The sequence below is a fragment of the Zeus faber genome (assembly GCF_960531495.2).
Source record: "Zeus faber genome assembly, chromosome: 7".
NCBI classification, from domain to species: Eukaryota; Metazoa; Chordata; class Actinopteri; order Zeiformes; family Zeidae; genus Zeus; species Zeus faber.
The window spans coordinates 34,204,689-34,224,296 of record NC_137203.1 but is presented as its reverse complement, the minus strand read 5'-3'; the positions used below and the strand labels follow the sequence as shown (position 1 = coordinate 34,224,296).

Genomic DNA, 19,608 nt, shown 5'->3' with positions numbered 1-19,608 from the left:
GCCACAATCACTTAAATCAATAACCAACTGCATCAAATTGAGTTCTAGCCCATTACTAGTCTAGTACTGTTACCCCTGACCAGAGTTTAGGCTTGGATTTCTAATTACTGGCCAATGTCACATGTAATGTTACACAATGCAATTTCTCGGACAAATGATGGCGGCCAAAATAAACAGTATGTATGTGAAGTTCATATTTTAACATTACCATGTGTGTCACGTTTGTAAGACAGGGGATCCCTCCAGAGTACCAGGAGTAGGGAGTGACCAGGAATACAGAAGAAGGCTTGATTGGAAGACATTTCAGAAAGAAAGTGAGAGATACCTGAGTCAGATTGATTATAATAAAGACATACAAACTTTAAATTATAAAATAAGACAAGCGATAATATTAGCTGCATTGGATTCCATTTCTAAAAGTAAAGGCAAAAAAAGAGGAAAGCAGTACTGTGGTGGGATGACAAATGTAATATAGCGGTGAGAATAGAAATAAAGCATTTAAACTAGTGAAAAGAACACATAATTTCCATCAAATTAGTCTGTACAAACAAGCTCAGGTAGTAGTAAGGAGAACAATAAGACAGGCAAAACAGATATACTGGAGAAACTGCCACTCAATCGGGAACACCACAGAGAGGTGTGGGGGATGATTAAAAGATGGGCGGAGACAGGACAGAGTTGAGTTATCCTGTATTGAGTAGTGGAAATAATATTGCAGTAACCAGTAAGGAAAAGGCTGAGATGATGGTGAATGTTTTTGTTACTGTACACAGCACAAATAATTTATCTGAGGAGAGAAGAAGAGGCAGAGAGAGAACAAAATCTGAAATCTTGGAGGCACTAAGGGGAAAGGAAAGCACTGAAGATGAACAAAATGTCCCATTTAGCGTCGGACAATAAAGTAAGGCGCTGGCTCAAACTGGGAAGACTGCACCAGGGAAAGATTAAATGATGATGATGATATTTAATTAAGTGTGGGAAGAAAGAAGAATACCAGGGAGCTGGAAGGAATTATAATTATTACGATAAGGAAACCTAGGAAGGATGCCAGTAAGCCAACAAACTACAGGCCTATTGCCTTGACCTCAAATATCTGTAAATTGATGTAACGGATGGTCAATGAGAGGCTAATGTATTTCTTGGAGAAAAGAGGTATGGTGGCTACATACCAAAGTGGAGAGGAAGGGGCACTATGGAACCAGTGTTGTGTCTGGAGGATGAGGTAAGCAATGGATGGAGATGGAGAGGTTATGGAGAGAGGGGCTGATGATCAAATTACGATTATTAATTATTTATATTAATTATTAAGATTTTGGACACTCTGTGCGGAAGATTCATCCACGTTAAAAAAATGGTCAGAACAGTCAAGCAAAAATGTTGTAGAGAATGGAACACCATCACAGAAAATAAAGTGGGACTTACAACACTCCCCTGATAAAGTCTCACTTTATTTTCTGTGATGATAAATTATATATTTGTTTATATACCAATTGATGTGGAAAGGTCACTGTTTGCAGATGACATGGCTTTGTGGAATATATGGAGAAATGTGGAACATACAGTTAAGAGAATACAAGATGGGATTTATCAAGTTAAAATGTGGGGGATAAATGGGGATTAAAATTTTCAGTGGAGAAGACAAAGGTTATGGTCTTCACAAGAAAGAAACTCAGGATTGGTAATATTCTGAAATTATATGGAAGTAACATGGCGAGAGTTGAGTTTTTGTTTTCTTGGTGTATTTTGATCCGCGATTAATATGCAGAGAGCATAGAAATGTGGAGTATGAGTGTAAAAAAGTGATAAATATTATAAGATGTCTTATAGGAATGCAATGGGGCGCTGATACTGCATATATATATATATATATATATATATATATATACATATAGCTCTAATAAGATCACGGCTAGACTATGGGTGTGTGGTATATTGATCAGCAGCAAAATCTATGCTCGCGGGTCTGGATATAATACAGGCTCAGGCCTTGAGAGTATATGTAGGGGCAGTGAGAAGCCAGTGTGTGCACCTCAAGTCGAGGCAGGTGGAATGCCACGGTGTCTTTGTCGGAAACAGCTGCTTGTAAACTACTGGATAAATCTCAGGGAGCATGGAGATAGTCATCCAACCAAACAGGCAGGAGACTTGAGTGGAGGAATGCATGAAAATGATATGTCGATATGAAATTACTTAAAATCAAGGCAAGAAATAAAAGTGCAGATCAGATGAGTGAGTTTTATTGGTATGAGGAATTTAAGTATAAAGACCGTGCAGGTTTTTACAGATGGAACAAAGGATCCAATAACTGGAAACACAGATTCTGCAGTTGTACTTCCTAGCCATAGAGGTGAGATATGCAGACGAACCACAAATTGCCGAAATGTATAAACTGTTGCTGCTGTACTTGCTGGCTTTAGAATGGGTTGAACAAACCAAACCAAACAAAGTCCTTATCTGTAGTGAGTCAGTCTCTGCTCTGTACAGTCCCATGTCAGGTATCTCCAATAATCATCAGGATTTACTTTTATGAAATAATATCGATACACGCAAGAGTAAGGAAACAAGGCTCTGAGGTCATATGCATTCAGGTACAGATATTCTTTGTAATGAAAGAGTGGACAAACTAGCCAAGCAAGCTGTTAAAAAAAGAAAACAGACTTGTATAAGTCTTTTCAATTCAGAAGGAAAGGGCATTGTACGGAAGGAAATTAATAAAGAGTGGCAGTAGCACTGTGATGAGGAGATCACAGAGGAGATCACAGAGGAGAAGAGGAAGACATTTACATTCCGTTCAAAATAGAGTTTGAGTTGGTAGGGTTTGAGAAATAGGGAAAAAAGTAGGAAAGAGGAGATAATCATGACTAGGTTAAGAATAGGTACTAAGAATAGTACCGCTTTTTGTTATCATTGTCAGGTACTGGAAACTGTAGGGCATGTGCTTGTCAGTTGCAGGAAATACGTAGCAAAGAGAAAAGACATGATAGAAGAAATTAAAAGATAAGGGCTAACAGTAAGTAAAGTAAGAGTAAAGAGCATACTGGAGTGTTGGTGGAAGTGGAAAAGGCAGAATATGCTTGGTCAGCTTTCTAATGAGGACAGGACTAATGAGGAAAATCTGACATACTGAACATTGTCGGAGTTAACTAACTCCAGAAGATGGTAGTAGTAAAAGATTTAGGATGCATGCTGCCGTTAAAACCAGTAGAAGGAGAAGAAGGTGCCAATAATTTGGCCAGGCTATTCTTGGATTTCTGTGTGGAATAAGCTACGATTTAGTATTTTTTTATTTCTGCTCTGCACAAAGAAATACATATGTGAATACCAAAATATATATATATATTTTTTTATTTCACAGTTTTCTAACCCTCACACACACACACACACACACACACACACACACACACACACACACACACACACACACACACACACACACACACACACACACACACACACACACACACACACACACACACACTTTTCAGTTCCAGGCCCGTGTGACCCAGAGGACTTGATAGAAGGCATTATCTTTGCGGCCATATACCTGGGTTCTACCCAGCTCCTGTCAGACAAGACACCTTCCAAGAATGTGCGCATGATGCAGGCCCAGGCGGCTGTCAGTCGTGTTAGGGTAAATAAGACACACACCCTGCATACACACACAAACACACACACTAAATACACAAAGACAGTCCAGGAGTTGGTACTCTACCTTTCTTTCTAGAAGTTTGACATTATTAATACAATAAGTGATACACTAACTGATATCATGATCAGGAAGAATTTAACAAAAACAAAGAAAAAAATCAATCGTTCATTAAAAGTAAAAATATATATTTTTTTAATAAAAAGTAATCTCTAAATTCAAACTAAACTTGAATTAAAACAAGGTCATCCAAAAATAATATTAAAATGGATGAAGCAAACTAAATATTAAAATGGATGAAGCAAACTAAATATTATTTATGTTGTTAAATTTTTTTTCTTCTCATGCTTTACAAACATTTTCTCCTTCATTCATGTCAATCAATGCCATGAGATCTACCAGACGGCACAATAATCTCCTCAACCAACCTTGAGTGCTGTGGCTCACAACAGGATTCAAACTTGTCCTTACTCATTAAATCACGAACCAAACATAATATACGATTTGGACTCTGCTTTTTTTAGTTGAATGAATGATTTTACTTATAATTGCTGATTCAACCAAAGTCTTATATGATGTTTGGGTCGTGAATGAGTAAGGACAACATTAGGAAAATAACAGGTAAACGATCCACTCAAAATGACATGATTTTGGATCCAATCTTTTTATGAATTTACAATGTTGGGTTTATGCAGAAGATGGTTTGAAAAAAATCTTCAAACCTTTTTTACAGGTAAAAATAAAGTTGTTTTTTTGGCGGTTTCAGTAAAAGTTTTTTTCACAGGGGAGAGTCGCCGCCTCTCTGCCACAGCACAGTAGCAAGGTGGTAGTCAGTCGGCATGTCAGTCGGTTAGTTTCACAGCTATTTATGATGGTGAAGCACAGTGTTTCGAATTAATTATATAAAAGTAAAGAGTATTGACACAAAACAATCCAGTTGTATTTAAATAAAGTCCCATACCAACGGAGACCGTGTTAAAGTACGGCAGTATGCACTGTGCTTACTAGGGATGCAATGGTACACGGTATGTTATCGACCCATTCGGTACGCCTCCTACGGTTCAGTACGCACACGTGAGTCGCGGTATTATGCCATCACGGTAGAAGACCACTGGACGCGTTGGCGCAACGTATGGGCGCGGAGCGGCGTGCCGTCAGTGCTGTTTCCTATTGAGTCCGCTGTTGCAGCTCCACTGGCCACGTCAGTAGTCGTGTAGTCTCGTAGGAACACGAGATAAAACCACATAGAAATGTTTTTGTAAAGAGTGCAATCAATAAAGGTGTCCAGTCGGAAAATAACCCCCTGGGATGGACGTGTCCCTCTTTATTACGAACTTCTCTTGAACGATTCTTTTAAACGGCTCTTTTGTAGGTATGAAGGGAACGGAGTCTCATTGGGTGAAGAGCCATTCTTTTTTTTTGTTGTCAAGTTTTACAGTTTTATGTTGTGATTCTTTAAGTTGCCGTCTCCTGCTGCCGGCAAATGTTTTCCCCACTGTGTAGCCTATGCTTCTCCCTCGCCGGGAGTTGTCCTAGCTGAGAAGGAGCGCACCCACTGTCACGTCAGGTTCACAAAGCGCACACAGGCACTGCTCTGACTGAGGTTTAATTTCATGTTTATTTATGTGTGGAAAAATTGTGTTTACACCTCTTCTTCACAAAACGAATTAACTATAGTACTAGTTTTATTTGTTTTTTAATGTGACATTTTAAAATATAAAATATATATAATTTATTCACGGAAAGTTATATTTGAATCATCCACTATCCTGGACACCTCCCCTCCAATCAGATGAACTTATGCAAATTATAACAACCTACCAATGATGAAAAATGTTCTTAAATATTCCGAAACTGACTCTTACCGTGGCCCCAAAACCCATACCGAACCGTGAGCCCACTTTACCGTTGCATCCCTACTGCTTACAATGAATGCTTGGCCTTTTTTTTTTTTTACGTCAGAATGTATTTAGCAATATTGAATTGATCTTGAATATGATATTGAATATTTTTCATATTTTATGATTGTGTCTGGAGTTCTGGTTGCTAATGAAAATAACAGCTGTACAGCCGCAGGTGCGCCTAAATGTATTTATTTTAAATATGCATTTAATCAATGAATTATCCACAAGCCTCCCAACAATAAAATGTGATCCAAGTGCTGAAAAAAAACGAAGAAAATTCCATGAGAGACCCCCAGTCTCCGGCAGAGGTTATGTTTTTTGGTTCCATAAAAGTAGGAAACTCAGAAATAAATCTTGATCCATGATAAAAACACAGTCTGAGTATCTCTCCGCATGTGCCAAGTTGCCATTCATTGTAATGCTAGCTCTGTCCTGTCTCCCCCCGTGACGTCATGTTTAAGTTCGTTACAACATTGAGTCCAGCTGTAATCCTAAGTATAAAATAAAATAATTTTAAAATCGAATTGCCACATAATTTCCCCACACAATAATTCACTGGGTATGCCAACCTGCAAGATGCCCTCGAAGGACAGGAACTCAGGCGCAGTGCATTGCACTGATGCCTCACAGCAAGAAGGTCCTGGGTTCGATTCCCGCCTGGGGTGCTGTTGGCACCGTGCTCCGGCGGGTTATCTCCCAAATAGGAGCCTTTCTCTGTGGAGTTTGCATGTTCTCCCCCTGCTCACATGGGGTTTCCTCCACCTCACATCAGTAAGGACCCCCACCAAAGACATGCACCCATCATCGTCTGACCAGCGATGGCCACTTATCACCTAGTCTCTCTATGTATGCTGCCCTCTGCTCCTGGCAGAGGGCAGCATCCCAGAGGATCCCAGAGGAAGGACAAGCCAGGATGGGTCAAATGCAGAGGATCCATTTCACTGACCGCCATCAAAGCGTGTGTGTGCAAGCATGTGTTGCGTGATGAATAAAGACTGTTTCTTTCTTTTCTTCATGTTTCGTTGAATTAGTTCCATTACAAAAGTCCAGTTGGAGGAAAATCTTTTATTGTTAACTATCCTATCTCTCTACATGCTTTGCTTTGAATGAGGTGAAGGATAAAAATATAGAAGTATAGTGCAAGTCAGGCCCTGGCGAGAAAACTGAAGGAAACACTTATTCCGATAAATAAACAACTTTCAAACTTGTTTGGAAAAATAAAAACCTATTGCTAACCGACCACAAACAACCCACATGCTGTAACCAGGAAGAACTGAAATTCCTCTCTCAGGCAACTTTCAAACTCGTTTGGAAAAGTAAAAAATCAAAACCTATTGCTAACCCACCACAAACAACCCACATGCTGTAAACAGGGAGAACTGAACAAGCTATAGCAAGGTATGTTGGGGAGGATGGCATGAATGAATCATGCATTACGTATTCGATTTTTGTGTTGCGATAACGAATGAAAGCTAATTTGACAGTTGTTGGTTGTGTTTTCTTTTTGCCTAATGCGAACTATAAGAATAAGTTAATGTACTTTATCCTTTTTTTTAACAAAGTAATAGTAATAGTACTCTTTGTGCTCTGCTTTAATATGTGATTCTTGTGATACAGTCTCACTTCCTCCAGTAATTAATAAGGTCTTATCTCTTTTTAGGGTGTCCAGAAGTCAATCCTGAACAAGGAGAAGGTGTGTTTACATTGCTGTCTTCTCTCTGTTTGCTTTGCTATTTGCAACTTCTGCCTAATGCCCTTTTTTTCTTTACTTTCTTTTTCATTGCATCGTAGTGTTGCAACTTTTTCCGCTTGCTGTATTATCTCCAGGGGTTAAATTCTACTGCCCAAAACTGGAATACTTTTTCATGGACTGTAAGCCATTTTATTCACTGTTGAACTTTTTCTTATTTATTCAGGTGTTGTGTCTATCTTCCACCTGCTTGTGTGTATGTTCAACCACCAGCTCTCACACAAGCCTGTGTGAGAGCTGGTGGTTGGCTGTGCTTTGCTGACCAGATAATCAGTTGAATGTTGAATAACACTTAAACGTTATTCTTGTTGTTTTGGGGGATTTTAACAGAGCAAATCTCAATCATGAGATTTGAAGGTCTCCAATTGCGTTAAAAAAAAATGTAAATGATGCGACAAACTAACCATTCAACCTACCAGAAGTGACATCGGTGAAGTTTTTTTATTGGAACCGGTAGGGGTGTTGCTAAGTTGCAAAGACATTGGGGGCCCAACCAGGCCCTAGCTATTTTTGCTGGGGGGGACATTACATACAGTGCTGTATATACACGGTGCTGTGAAGAGGGAGCGATCGGGGCGCAGAGTCCACCATGCGGGGCTCTTTTAGATTGGGGGCTATTCAGAAAATATTGTTTCTGTATATACAGTGTGTATATATATATATATATATATATATATATATATATATATATATATATATATATTGAATTCACCAAGCAATGTATTGCGATCGCTAATAGCACCATGAGTTGCGCATCAACTGCGGTCGCTATTTGCACCATCGTAGCATCCAATTCACAAAATATATTGCGCTAATGATATGCCAGCGCAAACACACTCATAAAGTTTTGCTGCTGACTGCAGATTGCCCTTGTTTTGCATCTGATCGCAATTTTCGATGTGTAAATAATCCATGCTCCCTTCGAGAATCATTACGCATTTACGCCAAATAGCACCGGCACACCGAGACGCTATTTATGTTACTGCGCAGTTAACGGTCCATTTAACCGCGTGCCGGGGCTTTGTGAATTTGACGCTTTTTCTAATATTTGCGCCAGTTTAGCGACCACCGAGTAATCGCTTTATGAATTCACCCCTCAGTGTGACGGCGGCTTCAGTCTCAATGACTGTGTCCCAGCCAAACACCTGTACATTCATTCAACCACTGTATATTGAATATTTATTACATTACTATTTGCAGACTCTACTTTTCTGGATATGCTGCTTGCCCATTGCACTCATTGTAAATAGTGTTTATTATAGACCCCATACATTTGTCTTAAATTTTTTCCTTACTTCTTACATTTTATTATATGTTCTGTAGGAGTCACTGACAATTGGAGTCAAATTCATTTTATGAGTAAGCATACTCGGCCAATAATTCTGAAACCTTAAATTGATGTGTGCAATTTCATGGTACATGGCAATGTGGTAAAAGTAGCAACTGAAAGAAATACTGTTTTGTTTTGTGTGATTGTGTCATAATTTGGATCGGGTTTATTGGGCATTGATCTTAAAACTTTTTTTCAAACATCAAATCACACAAAATCTAACAAAATCACAGATCCAAATTGGAGAGACTAATATCATTTACCTCTGAACTGGTGATCTAGTTTGTCAATTAGATGTTGACGCATGATGATAAGTTGAAGCACATTCAGATCAGCCCTGTTAAGGACCTGGCATCACTTAACCAGATAGATCCAGATTGTACAGTACACTGTCACATTTGGCATTAGCGTGCCTCTTAACATGTGTCTGTATTGAATGTATTTGGCTTCCCCTGCTTAATATGTAAGTAACCACGTTGTTTTCTTTCCTTTCACCCAAATGTTAGATTTTGTGTTAACAGATGGTCTGTTTACACATCTTTTGATCAATGTACACATCCGTTAATCAATGTATATGTGTATTCTTGTCTGTAAGCAGGCTTCTGAGAGTGACCCTCCGGCCATGTCTGAGGTGGATCTCTTCATCTCCACCCAGAGGGTCAAAGTTCTTAATGCAGACACACAGGTACTGCACTATCACTATCTATACTGAAGATATTGTTGCACCTGGGGCTGTAGAGCAAATTCTCACACAAATTCAAAATTGGCCATTTTGAATTTCACACTTAATTATACCTGGACTACCCCTACAAACTTACGAATCACGTTCTTCAGCTTTTTATTGAACTTCTGCACATACTAGTAAGAATTGAACCGTACGGCCAACATGTCATGTATGTGTAATATGAATAAATTGCCTGACTCCGTACATGTTGTCCCGTAGTACGCCAAAGTATGGAGTGACGATTTCTGCCTCAGGGTAAACCAACCATCAACAGTCACGTTGAGAATCAATTTCAAAGGCTGGGCTTAGGGTTTTGTCAAAAGACTGAAATCACCAAAGCAGCATGGCCCACCATCTATTGAGCACTGGCTAATCTGGCCTTAATACAAGGGGAGCTTGCTAGGCGAGAGCTAACCGCTGCCTCAACTCTATGATTTTTTTTTCCTCTGACAGTGAATTTCAACAGTCATTAGTGGCCATTCGTTGGCATTCCCATGCGCACACATTTTTACCCATGATCAGGGTCTGAAGGGAGCCTGAATTCAACAAAGCATAGTGCCAGCCTAGAGCCTTGTATATCTGTATTCTATACCTCCTTTCTGGTAGAAGAGGAGGCCAACTCACTTCTATCAATCGACACACCTTTCAGAAATGTCCGGACCATCCACAATGCCAGCACCCCTTTCCCAGACTGTGAGGGTGCTGGGCCCAGTAAAAAGGAAGGGAGAGAGGTGTTGGGTTGTGACATGGGCTGGAAGTATGGAAATGACGCCACAGGGCCCACAAGACTACTCTGTAGAAATGTCGGCCTGCTCTGTAGAAGAAAAGAAGAATAAAAAGCTCATAGACACAATGGTTTGCCACTTTTAAAAGCCTAAAAAATAAATTCTGCAATTTGATTTGATGACCCAATTAAAATCTCCTCATGATGTAGTCCCTTTGAAAAATTATTGTTGATCCAAGAATAACTCTTACAAGTTGATATAAGTGTGAGCAGCACACATTTCGCTATCTACCCAACTTGTTAGGAGGTGTGCTGAGTGAACCCAGGTGCAGAGAACAAGGCAGAGGCGAGGTGGCAAAAATAGAGGTTTACTCAAAACAAGTACAAAAACTGGGCAAAAACAAATAAGAAGTCTCGGGAGCTTGGGACAAGAGCGTTGTCATGATTCCTTGCTTGCGTGATTCCACCCGTAATGGAAGGTCCCTGGTGGACAGCCAGACCCTCTGGCCCGGACGGAGCATAGGCGCTGGTCTGCGCCGTCGGTTGGCCTGGATCTGCTGCTGCCGGGATGTCCTCAGCAGGGCCTGACGAGCCCTCTGCCAGGTCCGTCGGCACCGCTGGACGAACCGCTGGGCTGACGGCACTCCCACCTCCGCCTCCTGCTCCTGAAACAGAGGAGGTACGTACCCGAACTGGCACTCAAATGGGGACATGCCAGTGGAAGAGCAGCGCAGAGTGTTGTGAGCGTATTCCGCCCACACTAGATGGTCGCTCCAGGAGGCAGGGTTGGAGGACACGAGGCACCTCAGTGTTGTCTCCAGATCCTGGTTGACCCGCTCCGTCTGGCCATTGGATTGCGGGTGGAAACCGGAGGACAGGCTGACGGAGGCGCCGAGGAGCTGGTGGAATGCTTTCCAGAACCGGGATGCAAACTGCGGACCGCGGTCTGACACCACGTCCAGGGGCAGGCCGAACACCCTGAAAACGTGCTGCACCATGAGCTCAGCAGTCTCCAGAGCTGAGGGGAGCTTGGGCACAGGAATAAAGCGGCAAGCCTTGGAGAACCGGTCTACAACGACAAAGATGACAGTGTGGCCCCGAGACGGTGGAAGGCCGGTGATGAAGTCCACTGAGAGGTGTGACCAGGGCCGACTGGGGATGGGAAGGGGATGCAGCAGCCCCATGGGACGTGACCGGGGGTTCTTGTTCTGGGTGCAGATGGTGCAGGCAGCGACAAAGGACCGGACGTCCTGCTCCATGGTAGGCCACCAGAAACACCTGCGGAGGAACTCGAGGGTCCTGGAGATCCCCGGGTGGCCAGTGAGGCGGGATGAATGCCCCCATTGCAGGACTTGTGATCGGACAGCCTTCGGGACAAACAGGTGACCCGGGGGCCCGTTGCCGGGATCCGCCTCCCTCCTTTGGGCCTGCCGGACCTGCGTCTCGATTCCCCAGCGGACCGGAGCCAAGATGCAGGAGCTCTGGAGAATGGGCTCGGGGAGTTCAACCAGCTCAGGAGGGTCAAACTGTCTGGAGAGAGCGTCGGGCTTGAGGTTCTTGGACCCGGGACGATACGACAGGATGAAGTTGAACCGATTGAAGAACAAGGCCCATCGGGCTTGACGGGAGTTGAGGCGTTTGGCATCCTGAATGTATGTCAGGTTCTTGTGGTCGGTCCAGACGACAAATGGGTGTTGGGCCCCCTCCAGCCAGTGCCGCCACTCCTCCAACGCCAGTTTGACTGCCAGTAGCTCCCGGTTCCCTATGTCATAGTTCCGTTCCGCTGGGGTGAGGCGACGGGAGAAGAAAGCACATGGATGGAGCTTCCTGTCGTGAGTCCTTTGGGACAAAACAGCCCCCACTCCCACATCGGAAGCATCCACCTCCACCACGAAGGGTAGGGTAGGCTCTGGTGTGGCCAGGACAGGGGCAGCGGTGAACCGCATCTTGAGAGCCCTGAACGCCCCCTCAGCCTCCGCAGTCCAGGCGAAGCGGGCTGTGGATGTCCTAGTGAGGGCGGTGAGGGGAGCTGCCACTGTGCTAAAACCCCGAATGAATCGCCTGTAAAAATTGGCGCCTTGCAGTTGCTCGAAAGATGTGGACATGAGAGGAAGGGGGTAGCGATTCTTGACCGTGATCTTGTTCAGACCACGGTAATCAATGCAGGGACGCAGACCGCCATCCTTCTTACCCACGAAGAAAAACCCTGCGCCCGCCGGGGAGGTAGAAGGGCGGATGAAACCTGAGGTGAGCGCCCCCCGGATGTACTCCTCCATGGCTATAGTCTCAGGGGCAGAGAGAGAGAAGAGACGTCCTCGAGGAGGGCAGGTGCCAGGCAGAAGGTCGATGGCGCAGTCATAGGACCGATGGGGAGGAAGCGTGGTGGCCCGTCTCTTGCTGAAGACCTCCCTCAGATCGCCATACTCGTGGGGCACTCGTGAAAACTCGGGATGGATGGGACCTTGAATACGGACTGGAGCCAGGACACGGACAGGAACTCCGGAGTGGGCAGGGGCTTGGGAAGGGGCCCGAGCTTGGACACGGACTGGAGACTCGAGAGGGTGAGAAGACGGACTAGAACGAAGACAGGTGGTGTGGCAGGCAGGGCCCCATTCGGTGAGACGCCCGGAGGCCCAGTCCAGATGTGGGTTGTGACGGGCTAGCCATGGGTAGCCCAGGACCAGTGGAAACTCAGGAGAGTGGATGAGGTGGAGCTGGATTACCTCTGAATGTTTTCCCTCCAGTGACAGCCAAAGGGGGGCGGTCCGATGGCACACTCTACCGGACCCCAGTGGTCTTCCATCCAGGGCTGTCACCGTGAGAGGATGCTCTAGAGGTGCCAGAGGGAGCTTTAGGGCCTTTGCTAGCCCTACATCCAGGAAGCTTCCTGCAGCGCCGGAATCCACCATAGCTTGGAGGGAGTGATGTTGATCTCCGCAGGCGAGGGAGGCAGCCAGCAGGACCCTGGTCGCCTCGAGCTCGGGAGAGAAGGTTGGCCTCGTCGCAGTTCTCCCTACCCTGGACGAGAGTTGGCTTTTCCCGAGAGCTCAGGGCAGGAAGAACGGAAATGCCCCGGGATCCCACAGTACAAGCAGCAGCGCTCTCTCATCCGCCGGTCCCGTTCGGACCGAGAGAGCCGTGTGCTGCCTACTTGCATCGGCTCCTCCCTTGATGCTGGAGGCGAGCTCGGGATAGCCAGGAGATGCTCGGGAGGCCTCGTCCCCAGAGCCGCTCTGCGCGCTGGTATTGGTGAAGCGGGGAAAACGCGTTCCCCTTGTCTCTCCCGGAGGCGGTTGTCCACCCGAATCGCTGCATCGATGAGCATGTCCAGGTCCTCCTGCGCCTCCAGGGATGCCAGCTCGTCCTTGACCCCCTCATTGAGGCCCCCCTGGAAGGCCGCGATGAGTGCCTCGCTGTTCCATCCAGACGCCACGGCGAGGGTGCGGAATGCGATGGCGTAGTCCTCCACGCTCTGTCCCCCCTGGCGGAGCCGGAGTAGCCGTGTCGACGCCTCCCTCCCACTGACTGAGTGGTCGAACACTCGGCGCATCTCCCCGGCAAAAGCCTGGTAGCTGGAGCAGGCCGGGGTTTGCCGATTCCAGATGGCTGTGGCCCAGGAGAGTGCTTTGCCGGTGAGTAGCGTGACCACGTATGCCACCTGTGAGCGCTGGGTGGGGAACTGTGACAGCTGGAGCTCGAAAGCCAGGGAGCATTGTGTCAGAAAGCCACGACAGCCCCCTGGGTTACCATCGTACCTCTCTGGCGCCGGCAGTCGTGGTTCGCGGTGCTCTGGAGGACACGGGTCCATGGGAGGCAGCGCTGGCGTAGGGCCCATAGGTGGAGCCGGTGCCTGGCTCTGCTGGACAGCCTGGGCGAGCGACTGCAGGTTTTCCAGGACCTGTTGGAGAACCCGCTCATGTCGGCCAATCGCAGCCCCCTGGTGCGTCAAGGCCACCCGCAGGCTTTCCACCTCTGGAGGACAACTCTCTGCTGGGTCCATGTTGTTGGCTCAGTCTTGCTGTTAGGAGGTGTGCTGAGTGAACCCAGGTGCAGAGAACAAGGCAGAGGCGACGTGGCAAAAATAGAGGTTTACTCAAAACAAGTACAAAAACTGGGCAAAAACAAATAAGAAGTCTCGGGAGCTTAGAACAAGAGCGTTGTCATGAGGTTAGACAAACTCAAGACTGAGCGCCCGAGGACACAAACGACAGGGTCTAAATAGGGACGACCAAACGAGACACAGGTGAAACATATCATCTAATGAGGCAGGGTAATCAGGAACAGAAATAGGTGAAGCAGAGCAACCTTGAAAAGGCAGTACTGGCGGCATCTAGTGGCTGATGCTGGTAGGACCCGGGCGAACCCTGACACAACTAATGTTGGAGTTCCACTCTTGATTATTATTATTATTACTACGTGTTTTGCCTGGGAGGGGTTATATTTGTTGCATTTCAAGTGCGCATACACTCTACAAATGTGTGATCTTTAATCTTCACAAATGGGTCCTTTTCCGTGTCTGCATGTTTCATGTGAATCAAATCAGGAAGTCATGATGGACCACCCCCTACGAACCATCTCCTATATTGCTGATATTGGTAACATAGTGGTTTTAATGGCTCGACGACGAATGCCAAGACCTGTCTCCCAGGAGAGTGTGGAAGCCTCAGAGCCTGGTCAGGAAAATAAGCGCCAGTACAAGATGGTGTGCCACGTGTTTGAGTCTGACGATGTAAGTCCAAATGCTTTCTTTCTACATACAGTCTTACAGTATCTGTCCATCCCTTGATGCATTCTATCTCTTTTTTTTTTTTACTTCTTGCCCTTCTTGCCCTTCCTTGCCCATATCCTACAAGGCCCAAATGGTACAGTATTGTACAGTAATGTATTCTATTTATTGTGTCTTGTCAAAACTGTTTTTCAATCTGTGACTTGCAAATTAGTAATTTGTTGTGATAACATGTGCTTCACAGGTGAATTACATATAAGTACAGGTGAACCCCTGTGAAAACATGTGGAAAAAGCCACATTGTTTTATGAACAACTTATATATGACATGTGCTATCTCATGTATCTACTGTATATATCACATAGACATAGTCAGTTAGAGCCATACATGCGCCTACTGGCCCACCGGTTGTTTTTGGGATTTCTTTTTTGTTTCTGACAAATTTTCCTGATTCTGTGGCTGTATAGCCATATTATTAAAACTTGTGCCAGCCTTGAACATTTACGTAGCTACACGGATGGGCAACTGTAATAATAGTAGAAAACTGATGACATTATCTCAAGAAAACAGACCCATACTTAAAGTTGGAAGTAAAGTGATTTTAAAAATGTATTTTTATACTCAAAAAGTGCAAAAATTGAACTTTGTTAAACATAGACCTTTTTAAGTTAACCATACATCATAAATGAACTAAGGGTGCTCCGATCAGGATTTTTGGGGCCGATCACGGATTGCTTGCAGCAGTATCGGCCGATACTGATCACCAATCATGGGCTCACACACTGAAGGACTGGCTACTTGACTATGTGTACGTAATCATTCGCGTGCCAATGGCATCATATTAAAGTCTGGTTGGGAAAGTTTCACCGTCACAGAAATGCAGGATTTATTATTTACAAGTTAAGTATGCACGCAAAAACATCCAGCTTTTACTAAATTAAGTCCCATAGCAACGGAAAACCATAGGCAGACGTGTGTGACACGGCACGAGACACACAGGTTGTTTTTTTCGTTCATCCCATTACACAGTGAACGAGATGGTGGACCCTTAACTCAGTTGTGTTTTAAAATGTGCTGCAAAACATTGCAAATTCCATTCCCGGTCAAAAATGAGATTTTAGCATATTTATGTTCCTGAAGTAGTTTTCTGTCTCTCAACGTATTTTCAAGATTGATTGATTTCTAAATATTAGATAAATATTAAATAAATGTCGAGGCTACATGATCCACCAGCATAACACAAGGAATAAAGTTTCTCATCCACTCCCAAAACCAGCGCAGATGCAAACATGAAGATCAAGATCATTCTTCCATATTCCATGCTATGTAAGTCAGAATGTAAAACCGTTTTGATAAAATAAGATTCTAAATTAACCTGGACAACACCGGGTGTTCTTCGTGTAGTAAAACAAATGCACTGACAATGGCCTAAATGACACGAAGAAGAGCCTACGTCACTTCCGGAACAATGTTTTAAAGAAATAACAGCAAATAAACACCAGAAGCAAGAAATTTCACTTCTCCGTGAAAACATATCATCCCTGTGTTGTTATGGATTATGAGAAGAGGGTGGCAGAAACTCTCAATAATATTGTGGAACTGGCAGCCTGCAGCGGAAAACAATTCCCAGAATGCAAATAACTGGGAGGACCCCCCCATTTGCGTTCTAGGAATTGCTGTTATCTGGTAATAGGTTTTAATACGCTCAATCTGAAAAGTGCCACTTTCTTAAAACTATCAATGCTTCTATAGTGAGCATAAACTTAGAACAATTTGTTTTGTATTAAAGGATTAACTTGAATTATGCATTTTCCAATATATTTTTCATAAATGAATGATTCAAACATTATTTCAGAAAAACACACTCAACATCATTAAAGAAGTACAGCACTATCCAGATGTAGCCATTTAAAGCACTAATTGTGTTTCTAAATGTGTAATGCTTCTTAAACTTGCAAGCCTGATTTCTCAGAACTTATATTTCCAAAACCCTAATATTTAACAAGTCATAGTTTACAAAATATTTACTTTAATTCCACAAGTGATACCTTGTTTTGAAGTTGTGATTCTACAGTTCCATATTATGTGAAAAAAAAAAATCGAATTTTGAAATGTGACCCTAAAGTGTGTGGTGGGTCACAATTTGTTTCATTCAAGTATGAAACAAGCGGAAATAAATACACCTCTCTACACAGCTGTCCTGAGAGTGCAGTGGATCTTCTATTGTGTGCAGCACACCGCTGAGGAGAAAAAACTCCACTCTAATTCTCTGAGTTATGTTTACGTTATATATTATCATAAGTGTGATAATCACGGTGGCGCAGTGCATTGCACTGCTGCCTCACAGCAAGAAGGTCCTGGGTTCGATTTCCGCCTGGGGCGCTGTTGGCACCGTGCTCCGGCGGTTATCTCCCAAAATAGGAGCCTTTCTGTGTGGAGTTTGCATGTTCTCCCCGTGCTCACATGGGGTTTCCTCCACCTCAAGTCAGTAAGGACCCCCACCAAAAACATGCACCCATCATTGTCTGACCAGCAATGGACATTTATCACCTGGTCCCCGGGCGCGTCCACGTATGCTGCCCACTGCTCCTGGCTGTGCCCCCAGAGGAAGGACAAGCCAGGATGGGTCAAAAGCAGAGAATCCATTTCACCGGCCACCATCAAAGCATGTGCGTGTGTGTGTGTGCAAGCGTGTGTTGCGTGATAAATAAAGACTGTTTCTTTTCTGTTTCATAATCAGAATGTTATATGTATTATAACATTCAGGGGCGAATTCACAAAGAAATGGATTGTGGCCACTATTAGCACCATGAATTGCAGCCACTATCTGCGCCGTCTTACCATCCAATTCACCAAAGATATTGCGCTAGTGATACGCCAGCACAAACACGGCAATAAAGTTTTGCTGCTGAGTGCAATTTGCCCTTGTTTTGCGGCAGCTGATCGCAATTATCCATGTGGCAAAGTAAATAATCTGTGTGTCAGCGAGTGGGGGGTCTCTCCATTGGAGAATCATGACACATTTACGCCACTGCTCTACACTTGCCTGTTGCTGGGTTTAATTTAGTACTTTTAGGTTCATGTGCAGTGACTATAAAAAATGTAAATAGTATGAGTAAATCTGTAATAAAAATGTTATTACAGATTTACTCATACGTCATTTATGCACATTTAATGTGAACTAATTACATTATTAACTTAGGAAATTCTCCCTGAATCTTAATATTACAATGTAGAAGTTATAACAGTTGATTTGAATATTTTACTCAACAAAGTTCCGGCCCACTGCATGGGAAAGGCAGCGGCCTGTGGAGCCTTCCATGGTTTTGCAGGTTCGATGCTATCTGTGGTTCAATGCCAATTTTGACCACTTCACTATTACCATTACTATTACTAGCACTAATGCCTATAACTTAAAGTTTTTTTATCAATATCTTTGGAGTTAAATAGGAATAATGGGACCGTTTTTGTCAATGTTTATAACACCTTTTTTGTACAAAAATATTATTCACAATTCCAACAAGTTGCATTTGGCGTGCGTTTTGAAAACGACAGACTGCTGCCCATTACGCTACCTTCAGATGCCGTGACCAGTGGTGTAAGCAGAAACTGTATTTTGAGTGGGCTCCGGCTCCTGCAGTTCAGGCTTCACCTGCCCCACCGTACTGTAAGCTCCACTTCAGCGATACAGTACGCAGTTTATTTTCAGATATTGTTACAGAGAACTTGCCCAATCGGACAACTGCACGAGGCATTCCACTTGCCCGAATACAGAACTTACTTGCATTAACCCGGGCAAGGGTTAATGTCGAGCCGTGTGTGTGTGTGTGTGTGTGTGTGTGCGTGTGTGCATGTGTGCGTGCGTGCGTGCGTGTGTATATATACAGTGTATATATATATATATATATATATATATATATATATATACAATCTAGCATAGATTTACATGGCCGATGTATCGCAGACGAGGAAACTGGACTATCCAAATTCAGTGACCGAAAAGCTCTGTTGGAGTGTGCTAAACTTCAATCAGAGAATGTCTCGCTGGCTGACAAAGTGAATGACTTCCACTGAACCATTCGTGCCGAGCCAATCGGAAAGTGATCGGCATCCGCGGCATCAAGCGCTCTAAGAATTTTACTCATCTGAAAAACTTGAAGGCTAATATCCTGTTTTTACAAGAAGCAAATTTAAAGACAGCAGAGCATGGGAGGGCTAAGCAAACCTTTGATTGGCCAGGTAATTCACTCCAGTGTTAATACAAGGACTAGGGGTGTGGCCATATTGATAAATAAAAAAAATGCAATTCACATCCTCAAACACTATTCTGATCCAAATGGCAGATACATAATTGTCACAGTGATTCTATTTCAAACCCCACTTCTCTTAATAAATGTCTATGGCCCAAACTGGGATGACGCTGATTTTTTAAACAAGTTGCTTTCCTCTCTCACTAATTTGGACACACATCAGCTATTTTGACAGTGATCTAAATTGTGTTGTAGATCCAGTTCTGGACCGCTCTAGCACTAGACCCTCAGCACTCTCTAAAATTTCTAGTGTTTATTCACTTTCATGAGAGAAAATGGATGTGTGGACCTGTGGAGGCTGTCAAACCACTTTCAAAATAATTTTCTTTTTTTTCACATGTCCACTCTTTCTCTTGCATGGACTACTTTTTAATGATAGTAGACTCCAGTCCATTGAATATTTAGCTGTTGTTATCTCGGATCATGCACCCCTATAAATGGACGTGTCCTTTAATTTATATAGAAATGACGCCCTCTTTGTAAATTCGACACTG

General features: G+C 43.8%; 1 protein-coding gene across 1 annotated transcript in view; it reads left to right on the top strand.

Annotated features, from left to right (window-relative positions):
- LOC307233128 (amyloid-beta A4 precursor protein-binding family A member 1-like) overlaps positions 1-19,608 on the top strand; it is a gene marked incomplete at both ends in the record, with an annotated part of 86,816 nt that overhangs the window by 59,107 nt on the left and 8,101 nt on the right. The window contains 3 exons of the mRNA XM_080004340.1: positions 3,486-3,631; positions 9,229-9,315; positions 14,622-14,807. Of these exons, the coding sequence (XP_079860466.1) occupies positions 3,486-3,631; positions 9,229-9,315; positions 14,622-14,807 (419 nt within the window). The remainder of the gene's footprint in view (positions 1-3,485; positions 3,632-9,228; positions 9,316-14,621; positions 14,808-19,608) is intronic.